This window comes from Molossus molossus, unplaced genomic scaffold (genome assembly GCF_014108415.1).
Source record: "Molossus molossus isolate mMolMol1 unplaced genomic scaffold, mMolMol1.p scaffold_m16_p_3, whole genome shotgun sequence".
Lineage (NCBI taxonomy): Eukaryota > Metazoa > Chordata > Mammalia > Chiroptera > Molossidae > Molossus > Molossus molossus.
Window position 1 is genome coordinate 72,337,208 of NW_023425366.1, and position 18,723 is coordinate 72,355,930.

Sequence of the window (18,723 nt, forward strand, 5' to 3'; positions counted from 1 at the left end):
TTTTTTTAATCCTCACCCGAGGACATTTTTCCATTTTTTGTTCAGATAGAGTGAGAGGGAGAAAGAGAGAGAGAAACATCGATGTGAAGGGACACATCGAGTGGCTGCCACCTGCACGACCAACCAGGGCCGGGGACAAACTGCAACCGAGGTACGTGCCCTTAGCGGGAACTGAACCCGGGTCTCTCTGGACCGCGGGTCGACGCTCCAACTGCTGAGCCAAACCGGCCAGGGCTACAATAAATTTTAATTAATCATTAGTCTTTTTTTCCTAGTTTAGGTTATCAGCTGGGAATTTCATACGCAGACAATGAGATGTGTGTATGTGTATGGGTGTGCGCGCGTACGCACGGATGTGACTTTTGGTGGGGCTTTGAAGGCACAGATCTGTTTCTTACATTAAAATAAAACAAATGAGTCTATACATATATGCCATACATATACAGAAAACATATTTAATTATAAAACCATCAATTTTTAAATGACTGTCCACAGTGAGCAGACAATGCTACAAAGGCAATGTACATTCTTAACCGGAGGCCAGTTCTCCCCAGCTGTCAAACACTCTCCTTTTCTTCTACTTCATCTTTCCGTTCCTGCTTTGTTGAGGTCCCGTTCCACTGGCACAGTCATCAAAACTGCATTCAGATTCTGAAATGACACATCTGTGTCTAATGGTGGCGGTTTATATAAAAAGACTGCAAGCCCATTGAAGGAAAGAGTGATAACTTTACAAATAACACCTAAAGATAAAAAGAAAAATAAATCATGCATTTGGGCCTTTAATTATTAAAAAATCAATTCTCATTGAGAAACTCTTTACAACTAGAAATTTGCTACATTAAAATGAACTATATAGGCATTATAGTTTTATGTTTTACATTTTTTTAACTTTAGGAAGGTGATATTCTTCAACAAAAAAAATGTGTATACATTTCAATAAACTAGCTTGTATTTTCTTTCTAAACAACAAAAATATGCATTTATTTTATTCATGGTTATAATTGTACATTCTTATAAAGTGTTGTACAGAATTAAATAAATCTATGTTCCATTTCTAATTTTATTAATACAATACCATATCTATAAAAAATTACAAGCAACCAAAAGTCAGTGACAAAGGAAAACAGCTTTTACAACATCTTTGAAGCAAAGTTGCAGAATTTTCATGTTAATGATGGAAATAACTCTAAAAACAAAAAGCCTAGGAGTTCTTAGGAGAAAGCCTCTAGGAGAATGTATCACATTCAATACTCAACCAAATGTACTTTTAGGTATCAACTAAAAATATGAAACATCAAGATTCACTTCACGAGCTTTGATATGTTTTCAAAGAACTCAGACTTTGAGCTCACCTATATGAAGGGAAGCTAGTGCTGGCTACCGCACAGCATTTAAGTTCCAGTTGAATAAGCTAAATGGCCTTACAATGTAGTTTTTATAGTGCAGCTACTTTGTGTTAATCATTAATATGATACTCAAAATGTGTATTTTGAAAACAGGAATGAGAGAAGTGTTTCCAGATTTATAGAAAGATTAATTACAGTACTACTGTTACAATGTTTTTGAAAAATGTAAAGGTCTGTATGTGGGGCAGGAGGGATTCTCATATTCGTCACAGGAAAAGGAACAATTCATTATCTGTATCTTTTGGTGAAAGAATACAAACCTAATTAAATTTTTAAACATAAAAACACATTAAATAAAAAATGTTTTTTAACAGGTAAAAGTGGTAAGGTTATATTTGCCTATTCTAATCAATATTTACTCTTCCTTTTTTATTTCTGTATTTATTTCTTCTGTGGATATTTTATTTCTCTGTCATCATAAATTCAGACAGCATACTCTGGGTTTAAACACATATAAGAGCAATAAGCTATCTTGATACATGTGCCAAAATAACTGTGAACACAATGTAAATCACACATTATGTAAAAAATATGTTCTATCTAGGATTTCTCTTTTACAATATTCTAATATCTTAGGGTGTTTTAAAATGTTTATCTTGGTGGGAGCAGGGAGGAGGGTGTCAATAGGGGGAAAATAAATAAATTTACAATAAATAAATATATAAAATGGAAAAAATAAAATAAAATGTTTATCTTACTGTTACAAACTAGATGCATTGCTCTGTTTCTTTAATGTTAATTTTCATTTATGCTTAGCCAAGACTATATAAAACAGACTGCCAAAGGCAAACAGGGTTAACATCCTGGCTCATCATCTACACCTATGAGCCTGGAGCCAAAGCACACTTCCCTGCCGCAGCTCTGGGTGCTTTCCGAAGCCCAGGCTCTTAGATGAAATCATTCCAGAGTTCCTTAGAATTCCCCTTCAGTTTTTGTTAGACTTCCCCAAAAAAGTTTGATAGGAGTTGTTAAAAGAAAATTAAATGATATGGGATGTAATGAAAGCTACAATGTTATTCTCTTCTACTTTGGCTAAGTCTTGCAGACTCCCAGTCACGCCTTCAGAGTGGCTGCTGCCGGATCTCTGCTTCAGGGCTACAGGACAGACCAATAGGAGGACTGAACGTTTCAAACACTAAGTAACATATTTTGTTTTTTCTCTTGACATCATCGATTTACTCTAAAGTCACATTAAGAAGTTACTACTTACTTATAGCCACTAGCATATAGGCCATCCTGATGTTATCATAATTCCAGCAAGCTCCTTTAATTCCACATTCGTTAATGTCCCAGAGAACACATGTGCTGTCTATTGTGACACCAAAAATAATTGGTCCTGGTATTGAGCCTAGAGGAATTATATGTGAAAAACACATGGGTAAAGATTATAGTTTCTAGTTACAGATATTTATGCCCATAATTATACTTCTATTTCATATAAATAAGAATAGGTATTAATCTGTCCATTTTCAAATCAATCAGTTCATGTACAAGTAATAAGAATATAAAGAAACATAGGCAAAAATTCTAATAATTATACACAATTATATATTTCTAATCAATTAAAAATTATTTTAATGAAAATCACTGGCATACATTGCATTCACATTCAGTTCAGTAAATATTTTAATTCACTACTTTTCTAATTTAATAAGTGTGTCTTTGAAATTAGCTATTATACTTGAAAAAAATTTAAATTATTGATGCACAAGGTACTAAAAACAGTATGTATATGTATATGTGTACATATGTATACACACACACACATCCTGACATGTATGGGTGTGTATGCAAATACACATGTGTACATACAAACATTAATTCTAACATGCCTAGTACTGCTATCTCAAACACACACCCTCCCCTGTGTGAGATCAGAAAGCACAAAACTTTCACATAATTAAGGAGCTTCCAATTGTTACAAATCAAACACATGATTTGAAGTGGTATTTCTTAGACACAGATTTGCGCGACATCCCGCCTGTGGCATGACAGAGTCAAAAGAACGCTGGACTGAGTAGAAGATCGTCTTCCTCCTCTCATTTGTACCATTTCATTTAAACATGGGAAAACCCTTGAATCTCTCAGGGCCTTCAGTTACTCATCTGAAAAATGGGAAAGTTGGTTTTGGCAACCTCTAACGTTCCTACTTTTGGTTTTTGTTTTTAAAATGATCCTAATATTATGTGCATAATACTGTGTACATAAGTATACACACATAATTACGTGTATAGTATAATGTTTATCTTTCCCACTCTTCCTGCATCTGGAACCTTATAAAATTTTCTGGTACAAATTCTTTCTTCCATCAATTCCTAACTATTTTTCATTGTTGCTACAACATGACCCCAAATGAAGATAAATGCAGAGAGAGAAAAAATTACAGTTATTATAAATAAGATTCTATCATAATTTATGTTGATAATAGGCTTTATATGAATAGAAAAAATATGTCTCCTACTATACTCTATTAGAAATGGGTTAATGATCATATATTTCAAATAACTAAGATATACTCTTTAAGGTTATATTTGCAATGGAATCGAAAACAACAGTTAACCAATCAGGTAGTTAAAAAGTAAAATCATTATTTTCATATGTGATATACAAATACTACATCTTGAATATTAGAAAACAATTTCTTCAACAGCAATTATGTACTTTTCTACTGTATTTCAATGAATTACTTTCTTGGCAAACATCATAAATGAATAAATCAATAATATTAAAGAATAAAAATAACCAAGTTACTAATGAATTAAGAAAAATGGCATACCTAATAATCGAAGCATCATGAATTGTATTCCCAATGCTAGAGACCGCTGCCTTTGATTAACACACCTGGAGATAGTAAATACACATGAGGCCAAAATGGTTGTACATTACATTCACTCTGTGCACAAATTCATTTTTATACCAGGATGGCATCTTTAGATTAAAGTCAATTTGATGCACGTGAAAGAAACAACTTGTTTGTAAGTTTATATACAATTCAAACTTTCTAGAATTAAAAAGGAGATAGCCTGGGCCAGTTTGGCTCAGCGGTTAGAGCATCGGCCTGCGGTCCAGAGAGACCTGGGTTCGGTTTCCGCTAAAGGCATGTACCTCGGCTGCAGTTTGGACCCGGCCCTGGTTGGGTTGTGTGGGTGGTAACCACTCGATGTGTCCCTTTCACGTCGATGTTTCTCTCTCTCTCTCTCTGTTCCTCTCTCTCCCTCCCACTCTATATGAACAAAAAATGAAAAAAAAAAAAAAAATGTCCTCAGGTGAGGATAAAAAAAAAAGAGATAAATACTTTCTGAACTAAAATACTGAAAATAACATTAAAAAGAGTCAAATAAATTTTAACAAATATAATGAATATATATGAAGTTTAATCAATGTAAAGGATAAAGGACATTCATTAACAAGACCTATTTTTGACTACTGCTTAATTCATATGCCACACAACTTAAGTCTCAAGCAAATAATTCTTACTCTCTTGCTAACTTTGAGACAGAAATCATACCTAAGGGGTAAGAAGACAAATTTGAGACAATAAAAGCAGTTGCTGAGGCTCAATCTGATTCAACAATAATTCTTTAAGTAATGATTATCAAATGTGAATAAGACATGATGCTGGGACAAAAGAGATCATCTAGTCTTTAAAAACAAATTTGCAATTGAAAGGTGACATCTATTTTTTCAAAATACATTTTTTTAAAAAGCATACTTTCTATTGTCTAAATAACCCCGATGTAGTAAAATGTTAACCGACTCTTTAATGTTTTCAGACAGTCCCTAAAACTTCCATTCGCCAAAAAATACGTGAAAGGGTGAGTGTCAAGGAAACAAAAGTAAAAAGAGCAAAAGCCAGAGTTTGCTAAGAAAGAAACAGAAAAGTTGATGAGCTTCTGGACAGGAAGATAGGAAATATTTTTACAAAGCGATGCAGAAGGAGGAAGAGCAACTAAACGCACAAACCCTGTGAAGAGCCGGGGCAGCCAGCTTGTCATCTACCAGCACTGTTTACAGGAAGGTCTACCATCACCGCAGATAGATACGCATGCGGCCTGATTCTCACACACGTGCAGTGCATTGTATGTCCATCCTACTCAAATACAACTGATCCCATTTCCTGCTTACAACTGAAGCCTCATGAAAGAAGCAGAGAAACTAAACAAGTATGTAACAGGTGGGCCAAATTGGGACATTTTCACATATATGACCTCATTTAAACCTCATAACATCTGGGGTTCAATGAAGTAGCATTTTTAAAAGCATCAAACTAATGATCTTATAAAAGGGTTGAATTGGTGTCGGAACCAATGATCAATATAAACTCAAATGAACCTAAATCCTTTTTTTCTTCATTCAACATGTTGCCTTAGGTATGGCAATTCTCAAAATACAATGCATACCTTAGGATGGACACAGTCACAGGTGTACCAGCCATAAAGGTAAAAACAACTGCAGCAAAGAAAATGCCAAGGAATATGGGCAAATTTGTACATCGAGTTTCACATTTTCCAGCTTTAGCTTCAAAACTTAAACTTGCTGCAGGAGGTACTCTTTCTGCTTTCATTTCAATACAGGAACAGTTGTAATATACCTAGAATATTAGACATAAAAAGTGTTCATCTTAAAAACGTGTTTTATCATTGTAAATTAGGTGCTCTTTAGACATGGTTCCCTCATGCAGTCTTAATCCATACACAACAAATAATGCTGAGAAAGAGTAATTAACCCTAAGAAAGTAGCCATATTGATGAAGTAGAATCATCTCTATTTAACTTTTGTGTCCATTACTTCAATTTGTAACCTACTGACTCAGGATTTATATTAAAAAAAATTGATAAGAATATAACACACATTATCACACACATTCTAGACTGCTTTGAATTGATTATAATTGTTTAAATAATTTTCCTTCTCACTTTCTTCATTTCCATTATAGGACACAAAAAAACTATGTATAGTGACAATCTCACCATTATACTACTTTAAAAAAACAAACTATAATGTTAATAAGTGCTTCAGTAATATTAACTAATATGTCACAAGAGTTTGGGGGAAAATTGCTGCTTCCAATTAAACCTTTTTACTATAATTTATTGGACTATTTTGAATTGTTTATCAAAAGTAAACTATCTCCCTCTTAAGATGACATATTTATGAATATCAAAAACTAGAAGTTATTACATTATCCAGGAGGCTATTTTATATATAAATAACATATTGTCTACTTAATATATATACATATAAATTAGGAAGATGAAATGTTGGAAGGCAACAGGTCAAAAAAAATCACAAGTATCACTTTTGTATGAAAAAAATTCAGATATTTTAAGTTAGGCGTAATTATTTTTTAAAGGCTTTTTACATCTCAACTCCATCCTTGCTATAAATCTTTATACACATTTAAGGCCTCAGTAAAGTCAGAGCAGAGCCAGAGACGTCAAAGGGAAGTGGTGCTTGTATTATTCTCAAGTCAGAGACTTTTTATTTTTATTAATTTTAGAGAGGGAGAGAGAGATAAAAACATCGATGAGAGAGAACATCGATAGGCTGCCTCTGGCATGCCCCCCACTGGGTTCAGGCCCACAGCCTGGGCGTGTGCCCTCACTGGGAATCTACCCTGTGACCTCTTGGTGCCTGGGTCAAGGCTCACCTACTGAGCCTCACCAGCCAGGCTCAAGTCAGAGACTTTTTCTGGACGCTAAAGGTATTCTGTTGCCAATAGTACTGATTCAGGACACCCAAACATGCAGATAACACCCCCAAAATGGACTATTTTATACTCAGCAATCAGATGTATCAAATAAAGAAAGAAATGTAGCCTTTAAAAACTTTTAGAAAGAAAACAGAACCGTTTTTTTTTCTGCCTTGATGAAACTTTACAACTCTTCTACATAAAAAACTATACACTTGCTTAAATATAGTTGCTGTTAGTCAGCATCTGTTTTTATATTTTGGGTCACTGAGGTGAAATATAAAACTAATATTTCTGTGAACAAATGTGCACAGGTATTTATTATATTATTATCAATGCATTTGCCTACCTGAAATATTCTATAAGGAAAAAAATTCCAAGAAAAATTAGTTGTCATGGAATAGTTGGACATAAAAAAGCCAGAACAACTAGAAAATTTGAAAGTCAAAATAACTTGCTTTTCCTAAACAACTCCTAAAAGATAATTTAATGTTTAAAATGTCAATTAGAGTATTTGGTGAAAAAAAAAATAAGTATCAAATTAATTATATCAAAATAAGCAATATCATTTCAAGTATGTTCTGGGTATTAGATTTTTATTATTATTTACTTATTTATTTTTGGTTTGCTTGTGCAGGATAATATTTGTATCTGTTTTACTAGGAAGTAAAACTATTCCGACAACTTAACTTCCATGTCATAATCTTCTAATTAAAGTTAGTTAATAGCACTTATTGATCACATTTTATATACAGGAAGATTCTACCTACTTATCTACGTCTCAAAGAAATAGTTACCTTCCAGTAGTTCCATTTCTATGATATGCATTGTGCTCTTTATAACTGACCCAAACATCTAATTTTCCAAACCTGTTTTGAAACTGAAGCAATCCCAGATGTCTACCAGTTTGAAGGTATGGTAATCCTGTTTGGGAATCGTAAAAATATTCCTGATGTCGTTAATTAATTTTTACAGGCACTTTATGGTAGTGATGTAATTAGTTTTATTCCAAGGATTAAAAGTGCACTTAGTCATGTCTATCAGGTCTACTATGACTTCCCACAGACTTTTTTCTGAGGCATTTTTCAATGTTCGTAGATGATCATTTAAAAATTTGTAAGCTGCCCTGGCCGGTTTGGCTCAGCGGTTAGAGCATCGGCCTGCGGTCCGGAGAGACCCGGGTTCGGTTCCCGCTAAGGGCATGTACCTCGGTTGCAGTTTGTCCCCGGCTCTGGTTGGTCGTGCAGGTGGCAGTCACTCGATGTGTCCCTTTCACATTGATGTTTCTCTCTCTCTCTCTCTCTCTTCCTCTCTCCCTCCCACTCTATCTGTACAAAAAAGGGAAAAATGTCCTCAGGTGAGGATGAAATAAACAAAACAAAACAAAAAAAATCTGTAAGCTAGGTAATATGAAAAAAATGTACATTGTTTTTCACATTCTGGTTTACCCTCAGTAGGAAGATCAAATCCTACTCTATTGAGATAAATGTTTAATGTATTTATTACATGAAAAATTATTAAACATATGCATATATATGCACATAGATTTATGTGTGTACATTAAACATATAAATGTGTATAACCACACACACATATACACACATGTATGTTTTAAAAGAAATTTGAAGCAATTTTATAAATTATTTCAAATAATTATTTCACCTTACCTATATAGAAATCTTTTCTTGTAATCTAAAATTTATCTTTATATAAAAAAAAAGAAATGCTATTTCACTAGTCAATATTTCAAATATTCAAGATTGTGTTGTTCTGTTATCTTGTTTATTGTGGTCTCTTCTATCACAGTATATATTTCTCTCAGGTTGTTCTAGTGTTATCACATTATGTAGTAATACCTAACATATGATATAATATTAGTAAGGTCAATATTATTTGTTTCCAAGGCTCTTAAATTTAGCTAAGATGAAATATTTAGAATGTAGATGTAGTACCATAAAATTCTATTGGATTCTCTTAAAACGATTTAGCTTTATCTAAAAAATAAATAATAATCTAGCCCAGCCGGTGTGGCTCAGTGGCTGAGTGTTGACCCATGCACCAAGAGGTTCTGGTTTGATTCCCGGTCAGGGCACATGCCCAGGTTGTGGGCCAAAGCCCCAGTGGGGGACATGCAGGAGGTGGCCAACTGATATTCTCTCTCATCAATGTTTCTATCTCTTTCTCCCTCTCCATTCCACTCTCCCTAAAATCAATAAAGAGGAAAAAAATCTAGGTAAACGTATATGCATTCTAATCCAGAATTAAAAGTAAATTTGTATTTAAGAATGAGTTAATGATTTGGATTTTTTTAATGAATCCATGGTGCATCAAAAAAAAAAAAAAGCAACAAATATTTACGATGTTTCTACTATGTATACTGCAATTAGCAAGAACAGGCAAAGTTCCCTGACTTTAAGGGAGGGGTATAGTTGAGAAAAAAATAAAAACAGTGCAAAAGGTAAATAATATTTCACTGCTATAATAGAAGCAATGTTACAAAGATGTATGTGACTGCCAAGTTAATTTTTCGACAAAAGAAGGTATAAAAGACTTTCTCTGTTGGAGTGGTCAGGTTTTGTGGTTTGGTTTGGTTTGGTTTTGGTTTTAGGGTAAAAACACGTAACATGAGATCTACCCTCTTAACAAATCCTAAGTGTACAATACAAAATTGTTGACATGTCGGTACAATGTTGTACAGCAGATCTCTGAAGCTTATTCGTCTTACGTGACTGAAACCTTCTGCCTGGCTTCTAAACGGAGGAAGCGGGCCAAGAAGTAAAGGACAGGCATTGCGTAACTTCATTAGAGGGGTCAGGAAGGCCATTCATAAATACACACACACACGCCTCATTAAGGTAAATAGCAGACACAAGTTACCTCTGGATGTCTTTTAGAAACAGAACTTTTACAACCTGCAAAGCAGGGAGAAAAATATTGGACTCCGTCTCTGCCACAGACAGGATAATAATGGGACCGCATGCAGTTACAATTGGCATTACAAGGATGGGTCAAGTTTCCCAGGTTTCCTGTCCTGTCAACAAGAAACGAAAGATGTTAGGACATTTAATGAACAGTTCAGAAGCACTGTTATCTCTTTCCATTTAGTCAGTTATTCATGCACTCAGCATATATGTATTACTAAATAAATAAAACAAAATGTCTGCCTCCTCACATATAGTTTAACTTCTTGTGGAAAAGAAGCAGAGGTGTTGGACGTCCATTTATTTCATGAATACACAGTGAGCTCCGATTACCTGCTGGACCCAAAGTGGTGGGAATGTATCTAAAAGAAAGAAAGAGGCAGAGATAGAAAGAGAAAGGGGGAAAGGAGGAAGTGAAAGGAAGGAAAGAAAGGAGGAAGGGAGAGATGAAAATCTGAAACCATGAACCTAACTTCCTTGTGCTGGAGGTCAAAATCAGTAAATGAGTGCTTTATCTAAGTATTAAAAGATAATAATCGCTGTGTTGGAAAATATTTAAGGAGTAGGTAGAGAACAAGAAGTTCAAAAAGAAATAGATTAAAAGATAGAAAACAAACTGGAAACAAATCAGTGGGGAGTTTGAAGGAAAGGATGGTCAAAGAGAAAATTTTAAATAACTCGGCTTCTGCTTCTGATCTACTCCACGAGCTGCTGCTAGATTTCTTTATCATGCATAATTCTATTCACAAAAACAAGCATTATAGTCCATCTCCTCCAACAACGGGTTTAAATACAAATACAGAAATAAAGGGAATACAGAAAAACTACCCTTGAAACTCTAGAAATAGCCTGTACACAATAATTTTTAATTTAAATTTTTCAGTGTGTAAGTCTCATAGTATTGATAAATAATTACTGAGAACATGAAAGTTTACAATGGTATGATGCAAACTATAGCAGAAACAAAAAGTATACCATACATTCCTATTATCAAGGAATGTTTGGTATATATATTTTTATAAAACTTACTTCATGAAGTAAAGGGGAATCTATTATTAGAAAAATAGCCAATGCTTGAAGTTTATTAAATTGCCTTAATATATCCACATTATTTTTTTTAATGTTTTATTGATTTCAGAAAGAGGAAGGGAGAAGGAAAGTGAGATAGAAACATCAATCGGCTGCCTCCTGCACGCCCCCTACTAGGGATTGAGCCCGAAACCCAGGCATGTGCCCAAACCAGAAATTGAACCGGCGACCTCTTTGTGCAAAGGACAACGTTCAATCAGCTGAGCCACACAGGCCGGGCTGGATATACTGTTAAATGGGACTTTATACGAACTTAATCTAAAAGCCTAATTCGTTCATTTATAACCAAAAAGCTCTTTTTAACCCACTTGCGCCATGTGGCAAAGGGCAAAGGCTCATTGCCCCCTTCTGCTAGAACACCTACATCTTCACAACCCCCTCTTCTCCCACTCACTCATGAGGTATTTTTAAAATTTCTTACCTTTGCTTTCCATATACTTTTTCTTATACATGTTTCTTGGATGAGACTGTTTTGATTAAGTTGTCCACGATATGGACATTTAAAACTGCAGGTTACAGAGTTAAAATTAAGAATTTGGGACACAGGGAAAACAATGATCTGACAATGTCACATCTTGTCTGTGACAGCAAAGTCTATCTCTACCTATATTGATATCTATACACACACACGTGAGTGTGTGCATATACTCACTTTAGTTTTTCCATCATTCATGCGTATATACGTTAAACAGCATCTCTGTGTCCCAGCTCTTGATGACCAACCCCCACGTTCACCTCGGACTGACACCATCTCACTTGCTTTCCCTTCTGATTAGACTCAGGACAGCTAGTCTGGTACTAATTCTTATTTAAAGTAGAAAATACCAAAGGGACTCACGTCTACATCATTTGTCTGTTAAGGTGATACATTTGGGTTCAATTACCCAGAACTTTCGGTTCTTCTAAAATAAACATATGCAAAAAAAAAAAAAAGTGGTTTCTTGGGATAGGTTTGGGTGAAATTCATAGGTGTGAAAGCCAGGTCTGCCCAACTTTCCTCTCGCTGCCTTTCAATAGCCCCAGATATGTTTCTCCTGTTACCAGGCACATGACCTTAATCCATCCAAACAGGTCCCTGAACCTAGTCTTCACTTTCTAGCATTTACTGGCTTAACATATTCCCTGTACCTTTTCCTCTTCTAAAATCTTTACCTTTCAAAACTCTTCACCTCCTTAAAGGATATTTCATCCCCATTTTTCTATTATGCCATGAAGCCTTTCCTGAATCTAGTCAAAGGAAACTGAAAAGCTCTCTTTTTGAGTTCCATAGCCCTTTGTGTGTCTCTCTTTTCCAAATGCATTGTTCATTCACTGTTTTGTTCCCCAATTCCTTCTGCTACACTGAAAACTTCTTTAGAGTATGGATTTTTGCCATACAGTTCTGCCAGAGGAAGTGGTTAACAAACGCTGAACACATGTAAAGGAGCTGAATTAAACATGGCTTTAAAATGCTCCGCATCTCATCCGGCCAGTGTGGCTCAGTGGTTGAGCATCAACCCATGCACCGAGAGGTCGCTGGTTTGATTCCTGGTCAGGGCACATGCCCAGGTTGTGGGCCTGATCCCCAGTGTGGGGCATGCAGGAGGCAGCCAATCATGTTCTCTCTCATTGATGTTTCTCTCTGTCTCTCCCTCTCACTTCCTCTCTCTCTCAAATCAATAAAGGAAAAAAAAAAAAAAACTCCCTATCTCATTAATGTAAAAGAATGACAGACATGAACAGCAACTACAAATCATAACTGTTAGTGGCAAACTTGTCCAAAGTATATTTTCATTAAGTTATCTGAATGCCATATTACACAAAATCCCGGACTCCCTAACCTGGAGTACCATGTCCCTCAACAGCTTCAAATGCAGGTAACGAAACAGAGCAGCACTGTGGGCTGTAAAATACCCGGCCATCAACCCCTCCCTGAGCCCTACTTGGGGCTAGGATTTCAGAGGAAAGCAAACAAGGCAAACACAGATAAAATAGTTAAACCAGTTATAGACAGAGATATGCTTACAGATCAGAAGGATAAGAAGTAAATTATTCCTCTATAGTAAACGTGAATTTCTAATGTAAATACAGCAATGATTAGTATCACCTAGGACGAGCTCCATTTTAATGTCTCTCCCAACCCATTTTCAACTCACCTCACACAAGAATTTCACCATAGGGGGGGCATCCCCATTTTTAAAATTTTAAATCAATAGAAACACATAATGTGAAATTCTCCCTAAGATGTGAATCCCTTCAGGGCAAAGATTCTGCTATATTAAATCTTTGTATCCCCGAGCATAGTACCCAATACAGAATAGTTGCTCTTTGAATAAATACCCAACTTTTAATAAGATATCAATTATTTAAACTAAAAAAAAAAAAAAGCACCTCTTTTACATAGAAAAAAGCGGGACTTCCGGTCAAGATGGCAGTGTAGGTAAAAGCGGTATTGCGTCCTCCCACAACCACATCAAAGTTACAACTAAACTACAGAACAACCATCATTCAAAACCACCTGAAATCAAGCTGAATGGAAGTCCTACAACTACGGAATTAAAGCAGCAGCCACATCCAGACTGGTAGGAGGGCCGGTGGTGAGACGGGCTGGTCCCACATCCACGTGTGGCGGATAAACCTCAGGAGGATACCTCAGCTGGGAAGGTCCTCCCTGAGGACTGAGGGGGTCCCCGTCCCACACCAGGTGCCCCACTCAGACTTCCAGTGCCAGGAAGAGAATCCCCATAACTTCTGGCTGGAAAAACCAGCGGGAACTGAGGCTCAGGGAAGCTGAAGCGGCTGGAGCCCCAGGCAGCTCCTTAAAGGGCCCGCGCACGGACTTATCGGACTTTCTCCCTCTAAGCTTGGAGGGGAGGCAGCTCAAGGGGCACCAGAGACATACAGAGAAGAACTGAGCTGTTTGGCACTGGAGCGAGGGCTGGAGAGGGGGCTTTCTCCTGGACAAACGTGCTGTCAGAGGCCTTTGTTCCTTTGGCGAGCCCTTCCCTGGGGTGGCAGTCTCCATATCTGGGACTCCAGCAACCTGGCTCACACTGGTAGCCCCGCCCTGCTGACTCCCTGAGGCCCTGCCCCACCCAACTTTCAGGCACACCCAAGCTGTTGCCACTTGTTTAACCATAGGATTGGCCTGTCTTGGATCCTGCTTCAGGTTTTTCCTAAATTCTTTCAAACGAGCAGCATCTGGTTTCAGCTAGCCCCATACCACTTGTTAAGTAATACACTGAAACAAACACAGGGAGGCAGCCAAAATGAGGAGACAAAGAAACAGGTCCCAAATGAAAGAACAGAACAAAACCCCAAGAAAAGAACTAAGCGAAATGGAGATAAGCAACCTAACAGATGCTGAGTTCAAAATACTGCTTATAAGGATACTCAATGAACTCAGTGAGGGCCTCAAGAACATAAAAAAGGACCAGTCATAAATGATGGATGCACAGTCAGAATTGAAGGAGGCATTAACTGAAATAAAGAATAATTTACACAGATTCAATAGTAGAGTACGTAGATCCAAGAAGCAAACCATCGATTTGGAATATAAGGAAGCAAAAAACACCCAATCAGAACAGTAAAAAGAAAAAAGAATCCAAAAAGATGAAGATAGTGTAAGGAGCCTCTGGGACAACTTCAAGCGTGCCAACATTCGCATCTTGGGAGTGCTAGAAGGAGAAGAGCGAGAACAAGAAATCGAAAACCTGTTTGAAACAATAATGGCAGAAAACTTTCCTAACTTGGGGAAGAAAACAGACATACAAGTCCAGGAAGCACAGAGAGTCCCAAACAAGATGAACCCCAAGAGGCCCACACCAAGACACATCATCACCAAAATGCAAAAGGATCAAGACAAAGAGAGAATCTTAAAAGTAGCAAGAGAAAGACAGCTAGTTACCTACAAGGGAGTTCCCATAAGGCTGTCAGTTGATTTCTCAAAAGAAACTTTGCAGGCCAGAAGGGAGTGGCAAGAAATATTCAGAGTGATGAAAAGCAAGAACCTACAGCCAAGATTACTCTATCCTGCAAAGCTGTCATTTAGAATCGATGGCCATATAAAGACTTTCCCAGACAAGAAAAAGTTAAAGGAGTTCATTACCACCAAACCGTTAGTATATGAAATGATGAAGGGTCTTTTTGAAGAAAAAGATAAAATATATGAACAAACAAAATGGCAATGAATACATATCTATCAACAATGGAATCTACAAACAAAATGAACAGGTAGAACAGAAACATTCTCATAGATACAGAGAACATTTTGTTGGTTGCCAGATGGGAGGGGGGTTGGGGGAATGGGTGAAAAAGGTGTAGGGATTAAGAAGTACAAATTCATTGCTAGACTGACAAACCTCAAAGGGAAAGGGGTTGGGGGGGTGGGAAGAAATAAACCAAAGAACTTATATGCATAACCAATGGACACGGACAATAGTGTGGGAAAAGGCGGGAGGGGGGCGGCAGTGGGGAGCAGGGGGTCAATGGGGGAAAAATGTGGAACATCTGTAATACATTCTATATTCAACAATAAAGATTTAAAAAAAAAAAAAGCCTTCTGATTAAAAAACAAAACAAAACAAAAAAGCCAGCTTCTCATCATTTTATCATATGCTTGGAAATACACACAGTTTATTACTCTGATATTAATGTCAAAAAGCATTGAAATATATTTACCCATTATATAATTCAGACACTCCAGCAAATGGCTCGTTTTCACAGCTGGCATAAATAAATACAAAACTCAGCACCAATGCAATGAAAGATGTGAGCAAAGCAAACTTCATTGTGTTTTTACACGTCATTTTGAATTTTGAAACAAGAACACCACCTATAATCTGACCAAGCGCAGCTCCAGGAATTAAAATAGCCCCTAGTGAAAAAGAAGACATAGTGAACAAACATACACATAAACTCAGTAAGTCATACCAACAATTGAAAACCATCAAACACAAGCAGCAAATTGGTTTTAACATGTAAAAGCGTTCATGATTAGACACAAATAAAGAAATGATTTTGTAGTTATATTAAGAAATTAAGAAAATTAATGTTTTGAATATTAACATTAATACATATTCTCCTTCGCTATTCAGTCTGTATCTCTCAAGATCATACAAAAGATTGTTTGGTGTCAGAAAATCAGAAACTTTTATCAACATCAGTATAAAGTTTAAATTTCAAAGACTCGATTATCCAAAATTAAATGCTATTCTATTAAACATTGTACAGGGGACAGTAAAATTATTAGAGTATGTTAGAATAAAGAAAATGTTTTACCTCCAAGGGTAGCTGCAAAGCTGGATGACAATCCAAATTGATTTTCTATAAATTTAGGTAAAAATGTAGCAAACCCAGTAGTAACTAAGGCTTCTGAAGAAGTTGATATAACTAAACACATAAAGACAGTATTCTTCATCAAATTCTAAAGAAAAAAATACAGTTCACCAAATGAATAACTATGATCATATTGCAAAACACAACATCAGAATAGCAACTTTTTAATAAAAACCAAATAATTATCCATAACATTTCAGCTTTTCCTCCAGCATAAAAGTATAAATATGGATTAAATAGCTTTATATATAGAATGTTTTGAATGACTGTGCCTGTCATATGCAAGGGACCAGAAAATTGTGATAAAAACCCACTTGGAAAGTCTATCTTCCCATCTTACTATAAACCTCCATGTAATAAGTGTGCCCCTTATTCGAGTTTTTTATTGTGTTCCAAATTCCTATGTCCAGTAAATGAAGAACTTGACTGTGAGCACAGATGAGAATGGTCTTTACATATTGAACTTGTAGTACTGTTCCATGAGTACAGAACTCAGTAGTTCAGAACCTTAGATAGGCATGGAGTTGTCATTTTCAAAAGGTATTTATATTTCTAGACTTCTCAGAATGTTATTAATCTATCAGAAAGGAGCACAGACATTTATTTCAATATATTTAACTATAAAGTGAAAAACAAAGTGTTGTTCTGGAATACTAAATGCAAAAAAACTTCATAAAACCAACCACAGCACACTCACGCATGAACACAAGAGTCAGAGGCAGATGATCTAAGGAAAAGTAAATAATTTCAAATCTTGAAAAGGTAAAACTAACTCTTTTATGTGCAAAACTTTTATGATGCTGAATAGATGTTTTTTTTTGCTGAGTGCAAAAGAACAGGCCATGATACTTTTGTTTCTTTAACCTCAAATTCAAACCAATAACCACTCACCGCCACTTCCTTTACAAGGCAAATATATTGGTTTGGCATTCTCAAATATACAGGCACAATTCAGTGATAGCTGATGGGTCCGTCACAAAAAGGAAATGGCATGAAATGATGGACTGTTGTGCTTCTGAGGAAGCAGTGAATATTGATATTGCCAGTGAGATAACTCATATTCTCTCAACCATTCTACCCTGTAACAGTTTTCATTTACTCAAAGCTCAACGAAATTAAATCTGGAGAGTTGTTTATAAGAGCTAGAATAATAGTAAATAGGCAAACAACACTGCATTGTGGAAATATCTGTATGTGCATATATATGTATATATGTAATGTACACATATATCTACATATGCATGTGTGAGGATGTGTGTGTGTAGACTGTGTTGTTTTACCTTTAGAGCAGCTGGAAAATCTTTAAAACTTTTTCCAAAATTCTCATCTGTATGTTCTAAGGAACTATTACTCTGATGAGTCTGGGAAGTTTTTCCACCTTGAATTTTTGCTGTACCTAAAAAAATAGTAAATGTACTTGCTCTATCACTTCATTCTTCTTTTCTTTTTGGTTAATCCTCACCTGAGGATATTTTTCCATTGATTTTTTTTTTTTTTTAGACAGAGTGGAAGGGAGGATGACAGAAAGAGAAAGAGAGAGAGAGAGAGAGACATATCGATGTGAGACACATCGATCGGTTGCCTCCTGTACAACCCCGACTGGGGCCAGGGACAGAAACCGCCACCCAGGCCCGTGCCCTTGACAGGGAACCGAACCCGTGACCCTTAGGGCCACAGGCCAATGCTCTAACTACTGAGCAAAACTGGCCAGGGCTCCAGTCTTCATTTTTTAAAAATGCTTACTTTTTCATTAACACACAAGTCTACAAGTATATAAATTCCACAACATGAGAAGCTAGTTCCTCTCTTTGTAAAAAACAACTGTATAAATATCCATGCCTACAATTTGGCTGTCCAAAGAGCCAATATTATTACCATTAGTTAAGGAAGTTCCAACTGGTCTAAAACTTAAGATGAGACAATTTTACTCTAATTCATATTTATTCTCTGTATTTAAAATCTCTCTTAAGCCCTGGCTGGTTTGGCTCAGCAGCTGGAGCGTCGGCCTGTGGACCAGAGAGTCCCAGGTTCGGTTCCCGTTAGGGGCACGTACCAAAAAAAAAAACTCTTTAAATTTTTTTTCTTCTCTTCAAATGCTTCTCTTTCTCATCCTTTATATAGTAATAGTAAACAAAGTATCTTTGAGGTTTCTTTTCCTTTATTCTCTTTAATTCTAACATACTTTGCAGATGAAATAATATTTATCATCTATTACCAGGTCCCTTTGATTTTTAATAATGGTTCTGTGAAAACAACCTGAGAAAACAGTCAATATCATAAGTTGGATCATCCAAGG

General features: G+C 36.1%; 1 protein-coding gene across 2 annotated transcripts in view; it reads right to left on the reverse strand.

Moving 5' to 3' along the window:
* Positions 1-337: 337 nt before the first annotated feature.
* The window catches only part of SLCO4C1 (solute carrier organic anion transporter family member 4C1), a 52,553-nt gene continuing 34,167 nt past the window's right edge, over positions 338-18,723 (reverse strand). For both annotated transcript variants that reach the window (XM_036280187.1, XM_036280188.1), the window contains exons 6-13: positions 17,708-17,823; positions 16,371-16,515; positions 15,771-15,966; positions 9,979-10,132; positions 5,810-6,000; positions 4,186-4,250; positions 2,620-2,757; positions 338-743 (exon numbers count right to left, since the gene is read on the reverse strand). In XM_036280187.1, coding sequence (XP_036136080.1) covers positions 583-743; positions 2,620-2,757; positions 4,186-4,250; positions 5,810-6,000; positions 9,979-10,132; positions 15,771-15,966; positions 16,371-16,515; positions 17,708-17,823 — 1,166 coding nt within the window. In that variant the 3' untranslated portion in view covers positions 338-582. The remainder of the gene's footprint in view (positions 744-2,619; positions 2,758-4,185; positions 4,251-5,809; positions 6,001-9,978; positions 10,133-15,770; positions 15,967-16,370; positions 16,516-17,707; positions 17,824-18,723) is intronic.